Genomic DNA, 14,975 nt, shown 5'->3' on the forward strand with positions numbered 1-14,975 from the left:
TTATGATTGAGACTGTGGCCCTCACTAGAGCTCCAACAAGACATGTAAGCAAGATCTCATTTGTCTTAATCGTTCAGATGAAGAAATCAGAGGCTTGGTTGGTTCACAGATCACGTTGTTGGTGTCAAAGGCTGTTGAATTAAAACCAGGCAGAGGCAATTAAACTAAACTACACCGCTGAGTGTTTCTTCAACATTGGGCACTTTTGTGCCCAAGTGTGGATGTTTATTAAAACAAACATATTTTAACTTGGCACTTTCTATTTGTTATATATGAAGGTCATATTAAAATAGTTTTGGAAACTTTTTACCTGTTTTTAAACACCTTTACAGATTCCATTTGTTAACTACATTAGGTAACAAACAATGAAAGATTATTATAAATAATTTATTAATGATTTAGTTAAAATGGATTAAAAAAACAACAGCTGTAATGTTATCTTTATATGTTTTTTTCTGTATCATAATTGAGAATAAAACGATTAAAAATTATCTTAACATTTACTAACAGATTATTAAAATCAAAAGTTGCATCTGTTAATATGATTTAGCTAACATTAACTAAAAATTAATGGTTGTATTTTTGTAATCTTATTGTAAAGTGTTCTTTACATTTTTCTTTCTTTTTAAAATGTCTTTATTATATTATTTTACACTGTTCCAGACTTTAAACTTAAAATATGAAAATCCATCAGAAATATTAAAATAATTGAACAAATAAAATAAAATACCAATCACAAAGAAACAAAGTGAAATAAACATTAATGTATGAAAATTATTTATATATTTTATATATACATAACTTTTACACATATTATGACTGTCCAATTGTGAGTTCCACCACCCAAAAATCTGCCCATAATTAGTTTTTTAATCAAAAGTTGCATTATGTTATTTCCAATCAAGTTTATTTTCAAATTATGGAGAAAAAAAAATGTAAAATGTAATTTACACCACCATCATTTCCACCCTGGACTGTCATTAAAGCCAATACATAATTTGAGATGTGATGGAAGTGACCACTGTGCCCATGAAAAAAAAAAAAAAATGCTACATTTTCTCAAAGCACAAATTAAGAGCCTAATCCAGTAACTAATAATTTTGGTTGACTTGATGAGGTCTGATTTTGCTTTTCTGGTTCCTGACCTTGCCATTCCATACATTTGATCCATGGTAGGACGCTGCATTAATGCGGTCATCAGAATCAGCTAAGCCTCTTTGGGGATTTCAGCCATCTGTGAAGTCAATGAGTAGCTCTAATGTACTGATCTGCCTGGGATAGTGCGCATCTCTCTCCCATCTTCCTGCGCTAATCCCATATACCAACAAATACAGGCAGATATGACGCATCCCCATTCTGACTCTAGAAGCTGAACCTACGGTGAGCATGGCAGAGAATTGTTTTGCTTCAGAAAGCCTGTTCACGAAAACACAATCAAAGAGGGAGTTGAAGGACATGTTGCTTTGCTGTATTCACTCTCGAAGTCTAAAGTTGCTTGTAGTGCTTGTAATGATATTTCCATTTCACTTGACAAGACCTCTTCAACTAAAGCGGGTTAAAAGTTTCACCATTTGAGACAGAATGAGAACATGCATTGGAGATCTGTGAGCTTTCTGAATCAAAGGAAACTTCAATAAAAGGCATTCTCAAAGACAGGCTGAGCAAACATAATGGAAACCACTTGCCGCAAAAAGGCCAGATTATAGGTTGCATAAAACTTGTATTTCTTAAATTTGGTAGGAACATGATGAGGGACACAATGACCATTTGGTTTAGAATGATGCAATTACATTCCGAGCAGGCAGTTAGTACTAGGGTGATGGAATGATGGGAAGGCAATGGGCTTGGGTCATCATATTGACATGAGAGTGATGCTCCATAAATGAGTTTTCTCTCTCTAGTTAGCCTATTACTGACTGACTCTCTGAAACTTCCTCGAGGGAAAACTCCACTGCAAAAACTGTTTAAAATTCCAGTTATCATCCCCCACAAACCCCAAAGGAGAGGGAAATAATAACATAGCGACCATGGGGACAGACGTGGCCTAATGGTTAGAGAGTCAGACTGGTAACCCGAAGGTTCAGGGTTTGATTCTCAATATCGCAATGCACCTAACCCCCAATCGCTCCCTGGGTGCCACAGACAATGGCCACTGCTCTGGGGTGTGTGTATAAGTGTCCAGGTTTGCAGTGCGTGTGTGCACTACTCCTAAAGTGCACTAACTTGGCCTTCATATTTCACTTTCACAGATTAAAGGTGTCATGAACTGGCTTTTTTTATTTTTGTATACTGTTGTCTAGGGGCAACTTATGACGTCCGCGTGGTTTTTACATTCAAAAACATCATAATGAATAAGTAATGGACTATTTTCTGCCATGGTTTTGAGGCTCTCTGAAAAACGTTTGGTTTTGGTGGACGTGCCGCACCGAAGACTTGAAAGTAAACGTCCACGGCTAGGATTGGATAACATTTGCATATTTACTGAGCTTCAGCTCCCTCAGTACATGTGGGGATTGTTTTGAAAGCGTCTGGGGAAACGCTCACAGGACTCACGAAATGCCTTTATCAAACAAATACAATGATTCATCTCTCATTCACCCGCGATTGATTGGAATGTTATTTTTGTATTACTTGGCCCGTCCGATCGGTGAATGACCGCGACCTGTACACACTAGGGCTGAACGATATATCGTTATCATATCTATATCTAGATATGAACTTTCAAGATATTACTATCGAAAAAAGCAACGATATAGACGATATAGATTTCCCCTCTCTGCGCTCGCCCTGCATACAACTCTGGGAGTCACAACAAACATCAGTTTTACGAGTGCCCTTGAATGCACCGCTAAAGCCAGCGCGCACACACTACCAGGGACGTGGGAACTATATTGTGAGAGGGGGGGGTGGCGTTTCCATGGTGACACGTCATTGCTTGTCACGTGACACACCGCAGCAGCAACAGCGCTGAATGAATGATGATCTGCTTTTATGTCATTTTTTCCTTTTTTATTCAGAATATTCACAAATGTGTTAGCTATGGCATGAAATATCTGATATTCCGATTGTCAAATACATGCAAGTGGAAGTATATTGTTGTTTAAACACCTTTATAACGATGGCGTTAGTTGAGCTGTATGCGCGATGGGCGCCGCCGCGTTAGTTTGTGCCGCAGACGCAGTTCAGAGAATCGGATCTGTTGGATTTACAACCTGTATGTTTACAACACGTGAATTCATCCACTTCTCCCGAAATACTTAAAAGTAAGTGGCTGGTGAACTGGGAATAGAATAGAGTAAACATTGAAGTTACTTACACAATGTGTATCTGATATGAATAAAACGTGTCGAATTATAATGGAAAGGATTATTATTACCTCTTCCATAGACATCAGTGTGTATTTTACAAACTCTAAATGTATTGTTTTTTTAGTACTTATGTGAATTTGTATGTTTGAAACCTAAAATAAACAGTATGTGGTTGAAAACACTGAAAAGTTGTGATATATGACAGCACTGAGCGCGCCTGTCTCTGGCTAAATTAAACATTTGAATTTAGCAGTTGATCATGTGATGCACTTGATCATCCGCTCCAGGGACCAGCCTAGACTGATTACACCTGTGTGATAGTACGTGCGAAAGGCTTAAAAACAATACATTTTTACACACCAATTTTTGAAATGTAGGCTTAAATCAAACACATTTTAATTCAGATTCTGGTTTTCACCGAACACGTAGTCATATCGTATTGTATCGATATCGAGATATCTGGCATGAAAATCGAGATATGAAATTTTGTCCATATCATTCAGCCCTAGAACACACACACGCGCAAGAAAGGAATGTTATTTCACTATTTAAGATAGCCAGTCGGCAGGCCGGTGATACGTTTTGGTATCCCGTCTGAAAAAAAAAACATAGCCCTGGAACGTTGGTCTTTGCAAGCACTGGCGTTACAAGTCCGAGTCTGATCACGAATGAACCAATAACACCTTCTCCAGCCTGTGACCGCGTGCTAAGATATGTAATCAATAGATATCAAACGATCTGTAACAATGCAATACTAACACATATAAAAAAAAATTTTTTTTACTCACATAAGTGTGTTGCACCGTTCCTGTCGGATCCAATATATAAGGCACAGCATTGTGTTTTAATCTCAATATGTCTGCAAATCCAGTCTCAACCTGAATCTTGTTTACAATCGATTCTGCAGTGAAATTAAGCAAATAAGCGCGCAATGTCTTACGCACGTGAGCTGGAACCGTCATGTTTATTTCTTCTGCATCCTATGACGTCAGCGGTCAACATATTCTGAGATCTCTCGTTTTCTGGGCCTGGTGTCAATAAAAGCTTTTCTTTGACTAACAAGGATGTTTTCAGCCCTGAAATTTACAGGATATTCTTATATCACGATGAACTTTTATATATCAAAGGCTCAAAGGAAAGTTGATTTCTCAATTCATCACCCCTTTAAATGAGCGTTACAGTTCAGATTGTTGGCATGCAGTGTAGTGTTGTCAAAAGTACCGAGCGAGATACCAAGTCGGTACTTAAATTTAAGTTTTAAATTTGTTGAGCGGAATTATAAACACCTCTGACTGGCCATTGTGCTCACACGCTCATCGGATGTGTCTGTGATTGGCTACAATGATCAACGCACGGGAGCGTTTGAAAGCACAAGGAAGTGTTTGAAAGTGTTTTGAAAGCAGGAGCATCTGAAAGCACAAGCAGGCGTCGACCAGCGGACCGGTAGGCTGATAGGCGCCTGCATTCAAACGCTCCCATGTGTATCTGTGCAAGCGCTCTGTGAAAAGCGTCATTGATGTATATTTACAACACATTTTTGAAGCGCTGGTCATTGTAGCCAATCACAGACATATTTGATGAGCGCGTGAGCACAATGGCAAGTTAGAGGTGTTTACGGTTCTGCGCAACAGCGCTCAACGCGTCAAATTTTTCAAATTTCAGTACTGACTTAGTATCGGGGTCGGTACTTTTGACAACACTAATGCAGTGCATTCGCTGGAGTCTATGGCTAAACAGCATACATAAATATATAAAATCTAGAAATACGTTTAGAAACATGCCAAAAGTTAATATTAAAAGCCTACGTTACTATGTGTTTTTTCTGTGAAGCACTTTGTTAACTTGGCTTAAGCTGGAATGTGGAGAATATCAACAAAAAACTCAAGAGCATGTGCTTAAAATTAAGTATCCATGTACGGTGGTCTATTGCATTTTGAATAAAGTCTGTATTTTTGCCTTGTGTGTACTGTATGTGTGTGTAAAAGAGCATATTGTATGTCATGAACAGTGTTGGGGAAAGTTACTTTGAAAAGTAATGCATTACAATATTGCGCTACTCCCTTTATTACGTTACTATTACGTTAGTTACTTTTTAAAGGGTTAGTTCACCCAAAAATGAAAATTCTGTCATTAATTACTTACCCTCATGTCGTTCGACACCCGTAAGACCTCCGTTCATCTTCAGAACAGAAATTAAGATATTTTAGTTGAAATCTGATGGCTCTGAAAGGCCTCCATTGACACAATGGCACGGTTCACTCTCAAGACCCTTAAAAGGTACTAAAGACGTTGTTACAAAATCCATCTCACTACAGCAGTTCGAATATAACTTTATGAATCGGCGACAATAGTTTTTGTGCGCAAAAAAACCCTAAATAACGACTTGCATAGTGATGACGATTTCAAAACACGGCATCATGAAGCTTCGAATCGTTATGAATCAGCGAGTCGATTCAGAGGTTTGAATCGCCAAATTTCAGCAGTTTGGCGGTTTGACACGCGATCCGAATCATCATTCGGCTCATTGATTCATAACGCTTCGAAGCTTCATGATGCCGTGTTTTGAAATCGTCATCACTATGTAAGTCGTCATTTAGGGTTTTTTGCGCACAAAAACTATTCTCGCCGATTCATAAAGTTATATTAGAACCACTGTAGTGAGATGGACTTTGTAACAACGTCTTTAGTACCTTTTAAGGGTCTTGAGAGTGAACCGTGCCATTGTGTCAATGGAGGCCTTTCAGAGCCATCAGATTTCAACTAAAATATCTTCATTTGTGTTCCGAAGATGAACGGAGGTCTTACGCATGTCGAACGACATGAGGGTAAGTAATTAATGACAGAATTTTCATTTTTGGGTGAACTAACCCTTTAACTCCTTAAGCTTCATGAGCACGTGCACGGGTTGAAGTGTTACATTGTGTTACATTACGTTTGCATACTTTTTCTCACCTGGGCTGGGCTTGTTTTTTTTATAACAAAAAAGTTATATTTTTGGGCAAATGTAAAGGCCCTTTCACATCAGAATTCAAACAATAAGGCTGAAGGAAATGCAAATTCATATGTGTACAGTAGAGGGCGCAGCTAAAACAAACCTCTGTGCTACCATTCTGGATTGCAGAAGAATGTGATGCAGGAGAAGAAAATTCAACACTTACTTCATTAATAAAAAATCTAAAGTCATTTGTGACCCTGGACCATAAAACCAGTCATAAGGGTAATTTTTTTTATTGAGATTTATATAATCTGAAAGCTTTCCATTGATATATGGTTTGTTAGGATAGGACAATATTTGGCCGAAATACAACTATTTGAAAATCTGGAATCTGAGGGTGCCAAAAAATATAAATACATTTTGGCACAAAAAGCTTTTTAAGTTGTCCTAATGAAGTCCTTAGCAATGCATATTACTACTAATAATACATTTTTCTATATATTTACGGTTGGAAATTTACAAAACATCTTCATGGAACATGAAGATCTTCACTTCATATTCGAATAATTTTTGGCATAAAAGAAAAATTTATAATTTTGACTCAATGTATTGTTGGCTATTGCCACAAATATATCCGTGTGACTTATGACTAGTTTTGTGATCCAGGGTCACATTTTTGCTTATGGTTTAACTGAATCATCGAAGGTCAGCAGCAAGAACATTGGTCAATAAAGTGTGATTGAATGCATAAAAATATTTGTTTTATTTAACCCCCTCGAGTCATTTAAGTATTGGAGGTTTGCGTAGTATTCAGATTTAGCATTTCACTGATTTTATTCATTTGAGGAATAATGAATCTTTTTTTGGTGCAAGTGAAATTAGTAAATGGATGCTTACATTTAGTCTAGAACTACAAATCACACAGCACCTCTGAACTTAAATTTTTCTCAACATGGGGACAAGAGAGCTGTTAGTCAATACATGGGAAAACAAAGTAACTTGCGTAAGTAATGTGTTACTTTATTAGTTCCTTGAAAAAAGTAATCTGATTACATAACTCACGTTACTTGTAATGCATTACCCCCAACACTGGTCATGGAGTATGTGTTGGTGAATGCGGGCTTGCCATATCCCTGTGATCTAAAAAAAGACATTAGTGTCGCCTCTGTGCTCTCTTATACTTTCACACACACACACACACACACACACACACACACACACACACACACACACACACACACACACACACACACACACACACACACACACACACACACACACACACACACACACACACACACACACACACACACACACACACACACACACACACACACACACACACACACACACACACACACACACACACACACACACACACACACACACACACACACACACACACACACACACACACACACACACACAGGGACAGAAGACTGACCAGCTTTCACACGATGAAGAGAGAAGAGCAGAAACACTGGTGGTGGGAAAGAGGCAGTGTTGACATATCATCACCAAATTGATAAGGTCAGTGAATCTGTACTTATGTTCTCCCTTAAACCCCCCCCCACACACACTAAAATAAGGGAAAAGAAAGAAAGAAAGAAAGAAAGATCACAGTTCCCTTCCCTGTGTTTATATATTTCGGTTAGGGATTCCCACAGCATTCCATTTACACTGCAAAAAATGCTTTTTTTACTGAGTATTTTTGTTTTGTTTCCAGTCCAAATATCTAAAAATTCTTAAAACAAGAAGCATTTACTAGACAAGTAAAAAAATATTGTCTTGTTTTGGGGGAAAATAACTCAAATTAAGTGAGTTTTTGATTAAAATAAGCAAAATAATCTGCCAATAGGGTAAGCAAAATAATCTTAATTCAAACAGAAAACAAGATTATTTTGCTTACACCATTGGCAGGTTATTTAGCATATTTTAAGCAAAAACTCACTTAATTTTGAGCTATTTATTCGCCAAAACAAGACAATAACTTCTGCTTGTCCAGTACATGATATTTGGACTGGAAACAAAACAAAAATACTAAGTAAGAAAAGCATTTTTTGCAGTGTAAATGGAATGCTGTGGGAAAATAGCATGAGAGCACATTTTTTTTAAAAAAAAAGCACCGATGGGAGTGGAATGTTCTATCCGTGATCTACTATGACACGCAAATTAAAGAACACAGACGAAACCGGATAATTTCCATAATGACAAAACCACAATAAATTGACTAGCGGAAACCTTAGTAAATCACTTTGCATGATGCATGTAAATACTCTCCTAACATAAATTTTGCGTCTGAAAGGGAAACTCCAATAAATGCATATGCAATAAGTTCAGCCGCACAATAACCCTGTGCACGCTATTTCAGTGCTGATTTTTCACTGCATGTCTTTCGTGAATCCTGACAGTAGTTTTGTAACGCCAAAAGAGGGTTTGCGCTGGCGCAAGCTGTTAGTAAATCTGGCATTTAATGTGAAAAAACTGTAATAATATTTCACAATATTACTGTTTACTGTATTTTTGATAAAAAATAAATGTAGCCTATGTGAATATAAGAGACTTCTTTTTAAAAAAGAATTACAAATATTAATGACCTCAAACTTCTGAACAGCAGTGTATATGTTTTTACAAGATTAGTGGAGAGATTTTCAAAAATGACACTAACAAAAATATACCCAAATTAATTGAAATTGAATAAAATCGAAACGCATTAAGAGCTTGTGAACTGGAATTGAGTTGAAAAGCTGTATTGTTACCCAGCCTTAGTTCCTGGCTTATCTAACTGCCATTTAATTGAAAGACATTTGAAAAAAAAAAACAAGTTGATTGCAATAGCTTCTGCTATGCGGAAAAAAATTAATTAGCAAACATGAACGAATTCTCCGCACAGAATGAAGAATGAAGAATAACAATTTCATACCCAAACTGTGCATGAATACAAGAGGTGAAGAAGAAGAGGCTGACCTGAGCTCTGCCGCGCTTCCGCTCCGGTGCACACACGTCACCTCCCGGGTCTGATAGCCAACCTGCAGGTCCCAGAACTTCAACCCCTGGCGGTTCTGACGATTCCTCGTCCTCTTTTTTTTGATGAGCTCTCGGGTCTCAGGGTCCCTCATCTTCCCCTTCTCCCTCACCCTGTCCCTCACACGTTCTCTTTTGTTTTTTTCCTTCACCTCCTTTTTCTCTTTGTTCTTGCGTCGCTTACCCTGGCGCTCCTGTCTGGCTTGCCGGTCCCGTTTTGCTTTCCGTTCTCGTTTCGGCTCTCGGGCTTCTTGGGTTTCCCGTGCCTGTCGTATAGGTGAGATGGTACAGGGGCCCCAAGGTCCCACCCTCAGGCTGTGCAGGCTTTCCTCGCCCTCGCATTCACTTGGCTGGCAGGTGCGGAACTCTGTTAGGTTTGGGCAAGCCGAACCGCCAAAAAGAGGCGGGGCTAGAACCAGCCGCAAACGGTTCTGCAAGCCCATTCCACAACTCTTGGAGCAGGACGTCCATGGGGAGAACTCGGACACCACACAGTCGCGTGGGCAGGGGATAAGGCAGGCCTGCTCTAATCGTGGCTTGGGCTCAAAGTACTCGCAGATGGCATCTTCCGCAGGCACGCCATCCGATTTGTGCACGCAGCCCACTTCCCGCGTCTGGATGCCCTCTTCGCCCCGAGTGCATACCGCTGGCCTTGGCACGCCTGCACTGCGCATAGACACCGGCACACACTGGTTCCAGGCCCCTAGCTGCCAGTCATACAGCTCTTTGTGCCAATCGCACACCCGGAAGCAGCTCTGTTGGTTGCTGGGCCGCTCTGACTGCTGGCAGTTGGTGTGTAACGTGGTCCAGCCCTCAGAGTGGGCACACCATACTGCTCGGCTTTGACTTCCTCCCGGACCACACTCGCTGCCCATGCACCTTCCCCATGGTCCTAAAAGAGAGGCGGAGATGAAAGAGGCAGCTTTATAATTTAGCAAAGCAATAGAGTAGTCTTGAACAGATGTCTTGCATTGAGCTCATGTTCAATATCCTGATCGCATCCTCTTACACTTCCTTTGCAGGTCATAATTAATGTCTGCAGCCTACATGCACTTAAGACATTAAATAGAGCTAAAAACAGGACATGAGCAGGAGAAGTCAAATACCCATTGCCTCAATCAATATTCCTGTATTCCCAGGGAACATAATTCAAAACACTCTGGGGAGGTGCAGTAGTGAAGACAAGCTGATTTTACTGATGGATTTCACAGCATGCCAGAGATATGTTTGTGGAGAAGGTCAGAGGGAGAAGAAAGAAAGAGGTCGTTAACATTCACGTTTTAAAAGTGATGCTTCACAGACATGTTGGTTTTGCTCATGAATATTAATTAGGTTATGTGCAAATGATATATTATGATGCTTTCTTTTTTTCATGAAATATTAAAATGTGGATACAAATATTGATAAAAGAAAACTTTTGCCTTTATACTGTAATTACTTCAGCTTGTAACAGAGGCAGCATCCTTAAAGGGACAACTTTATAGCTTATCTACCCATTAAAAAAGGTGCATATTAGTACCTTAGAGTGGTAATAAGTACCCACATTTAAGTAAGCACATATTTTTTCTGTCCAAAAATAATTTAAATTATATATTCAATAGCACATTGCCATTTTGTTAAACTAAGTTACACAGTGTCTTGTGGGAGTAATCTTTTTGTCCCACACCCATTCAAGTGTTTATATGAAAATGTGACTTTTTTTACAACTTCCAACACAATCTGCCACTAATAAACCCTAAATTCTCAATAAACCCGTCTCTGGCGTGATAACTCCGATATTTCGATTATTCCTATTTAATAATTATTTAATCGACACATCATCCTCAATAAACCCGTCTCCGGCGTGTTTCCTTCGATCTTTCGAATATTCCGATCTATTATGACCTTTGACATGTAAAGTAGTCAGAATAATAATCATATGCTGTTTGTTAATTGGCCAGAGGAGAACTGGCACCCTGACTGAGCCTGGTTTCTCCCAAGGTTTATTTTTCTCCATTAGGTCAACTGATGGGGATTTGGTCTCCTTGCCACTGTCGCCTCTGGCTTGGCTTGCTCAGTTGGGGACACTACATTTCATAACCTACAATTATTAAACTAAATTAACCATATAAACTAAATTAACCATATAAACTAAATTACTGATCTAAAGCCCACATTGTCACTGCACGATAATTGAAATTAACTGACGGCAATTTTTTTTTCTCCAGAACGGCTATACGGCTGAATAAAATTCTGTTGCATTATTTTCCTGTTTAACACTGTGAAGATGCTTTGAAACAATCTGCATTGTTAAAAGCGCTATATAAATAAAGTTGACTTGACTTGACTAATAGTCCTAGTATGCCACTAATAGTCCTAGTATTTTGTTGGACAGTGGGTAGATACGTAGAATAGTAACTGACTATTAAAATGATAGTTTATAGTTTGTCATTTACTCACTTTCAAGTCGTTTCCAACATGTCTTTCTTCTGTGGAACAGAATGCTTCACACGTTTTGGTGCATATATTGAAAGTCAATGGGGTCCAAAACAACATGGACATAAAACTGACATATACTAACATTTTTCAAAACATCTTTTTTTCTGCTCCACAAAGTCTTGAATGATGTGAGGGTGAGTAAATAATGACAGCATTTTCTTTTTTGGGTGAACTATGAATCATTGGTCCGGTAATATATACCCCTCATCTCCTTACATCTTCTGAATTTTTCAGTCTCTACAGACAAATAGAAACATAAGCACACAATCTGAAGCAGTAAATCAAAGTGAGCTGACAGATGAGCTAAAACTCAGCTTGACAATTGCTGAGGTCACGGATATGAAGGGAAAAAATGTATATGTATGTGATGAAGTGATATATTGTATCTCTATTTTTATATTTTTAATTTCCATGATCTTCTGTAACCACCCCCTAAGGTCATTTAATTGGATTGCAAAGCTGAGATCTTCTCACTAAAAATATTTTTTAAAAGCATCCTCTCTCTGACTACAGGGTTTCAACTTTCATTGTATGTTCTGGTACCTGTCTTATAAAGTGCCTGGGCCAGAGGGTGATTTATTTCAGGGAAATGAAGGCCATTTGAAGCCCTGCTTTATCACTCCACTTGATAAAGACGAGACAGTGTGATGTAAATGTCAACGGGAGAAGCAGTGGGTTGAATTAGCCTCCAGCTGCAACCACAAGAACCAGATCAATACAGATCGATACAGACCACAATTTGGATACAACAGACGGAGCCACCACAAACAGAATGACCTCAAACGCCAAAAAAAGATATTCACACGCTGCATGCACTCACATGTGGTCTTTTTTCACACCAGTAGTTCCATACACAAGCTTCTGATTTAATAAAAAACTAGCAGTGAGTAATTTCTGACTTATTCCACATGCAGTTTTTCACATGGTTAGCCACTGTAAACTCCAATTTTCCAGGGAAATCAGGAGCAAGAAGGAAGATTAAAATTCCAAACAAGTGAACGTCTGCATTTAAAACTCAAAATACAATTGTGGCGAGCAGCGAGGCTGAGGGACCGTGAGAGCGGGACGAGGCCGCGGTCATTGTTGTGATGATGAGCGCCAGCTGCGTGCCGCATTGGCCTCGTCTCTCGCGGAGGAGTGACGGGAGTATAAAGGAGGAGCGACGACAGTGAAGGAGGAGAGAGGACCAGGCCTGGATTTTAAGTTGTATTTTTATTTATGGTTTTGTTGATGTATGTGTGCGGCAGTCGTCCGTGAGGGGCTGCCGCTTTTACTTTCACTTTGTTTGTTTATTTAATTAAAGTTTGTTCTATTGTTCGCCGGTTCCCGCCTCCTTCTTCCCACACGAACTAACCTCGTTACAACAATCTTAAAGAAAATTACGAGTTAAAGCTAAACTTAATCGACAGCATTTGAATCATAATGTTGATTACTAATAAAAATGTATTAGTATTTCCACCTCTCTCTTTTTCTTGAAGTTCCCCTATTATGCTATTTTAAAGGTTCCTGACTATTGAGGTCTCCTACAATAGGTTTATATGCATACAAGGTCACAAAAACAATAATTTTCTCATAATATACACATTGCAGCATCACCTCTTTTCTCACTGTCTCAAAAGGTTCGATAAAGGATTCAGCTCTCCTTTCCAAGAGCATACTCTGCTCTGATTGGTCAGATGGCTCAGTCTGTTGTGATTGATCTGCCGCTTACAGCACGTTTCAGAAACAAAACGACAATTACCATATCTGAATTTCAGCTCCGGAGGTTAAACTAAACTAAAACATAAATCTGGGGTACAGTGAGGCACTTACAATGGAAGTGAATGGAGCCAATCAACGTTAAATAGTCAGTGTTTCAATAGTGTAGATAGAAGGCGTAAACATAACAATAGGCATGTTAACATGATTTTTGTGTCACTTTCACACAAACCTTTTCTGTGTAAAGTTATATCCCGACTGTAAAAAATAATGATTTTAATCGATACAGCTCAATAATAGTTTTAATAGTTCAACAAAATAATAGTTTTAATAAAAAATAAATTTAAATAAATCTTCCTATTCATATTCCTTCATAATGTTTCTTTTAAACCTCCATAAATTGGCACCCTTCACTTCCATTATAATTGCCTAAGTTACCCCTTTTCCACCGACACGGTTCCGGTGCGGATTCCCAACCTGTGTCCGATCTCAATCCGTTCCATGCATTTCCACTGCAGAAAATTCCGGGCTGGAAAGATCGGTTCAACTCCAGCCCTAAAAACTTTGGGGGCGGAGAAATGCTCTTTATATCTAAATATATAAAACTGTGTGCATGAGAGAAACCCAGCATGTGAGAGAGTGAGTGAATCAATGGTTTTAGCTTCTAAATATCTCCAAAAAGGACAGATGAGAGTCCTGGGATTAACACTGGGACATGCACTTCTTTGATTTTAGACTGGTTATAGTAAAGTAAACCTCAAGTCTGTGGAAATATGTGGCCATTCACGACAGGCTTCGGCTTGCCTGACCAAGAACAGGCTCTGGCTTCAGAACGTGAACCATTCTGATGGAAAAAGGGTACGCATAAACTCAACAGTAATCAACATCATGCCACAAATGCTGTAGATTGAGAATGTTGTATTGAACCTGGAGTATACCTTTAACCAGAGCTTCTATCTCAAATACAACTGCAAGTGTTTATAGAGGAGGCATAATGGAGCTCCCCAGAGAGAGCAGACAAGAGCTTCTTCATTCACAATGCCTGCAGCTGCAGGTGCTCAGAATAATTTATGAGCATGTCACAGGGTGATGTGGTCATCTACAGGCCAGGGGACACCAGGGGACCGCACAGCAGATCCCCATGCAGGACTGGCGGCACATCACAGAAGCATGATAGAGTCATGCCCGCAAATTTTAAGAAACAACGGAAGACGGCAAATTCATTTTCATCCATAAAGGTTACCACGGATGTGCTATTAAATGAAAAGAGATGGAAAAGGCAGTGATGTGGGAATGAGGAAAGGAAAAGAAGATGGGCAAAAAGCAGAAAAGATAAAATAGGGTGAGGGAAAGAGGTTTATGGTAGATAAGAGTCCTTTGTTTGTAGGCCGGAGCTCCAGCTGCTAGATTTACAGCCACAGGACATCAGTAAAAGAGCTCATCAATTTCTCTGTCCGGTCATCCACCTGCCACTCACTGATGTTTATTATCTGCTAACACACAAACACGGTCCAAATATACGCACATATACT

The 14,975-nt window shown here is 39.1% G+C and overlaps 1 protein-coding gene across 1 annotated transcript in view; it reads right to left on the reverse strand.

Moving 5' to 3' along the window:
• Positions 1–14,975, reverse strand: part of thsd7aa (thrombospondin, type I, domain containing 7Aa) — a 177,235-nt gene that overhangs the window by 99,577 nt on the left and 62,683 nt on the right. The window contains exons 2-3 of the mRNA XM_079829676.1: positions 9,211–10,159; positions 7,306–7,383 (exon numbers count right to left, since the gene is read on the reverse strand). Of these exons, the coding sequence (XP_079685802.1) occupies positions 7,306–7,383; positions 9,211–10,159 (1,027 nt within the window). The remainder of the gene's footprint in view (positions 1–7,305; positions 7,384–9,210; positions 10,160–14,975) is intronic.

The sequence above is a fragment of the Gobio gobio genome (genome assembly GCF_949357685.1).
Source record: "Gobio gobio genome assembly, chromosome: 11".
Taxonomy (NCBI): Eukaryota; Metazoa; Chordata; class Actinopteri; order Cypriniformes; family Gobionidae; genus Gobio; species Gobio gobio.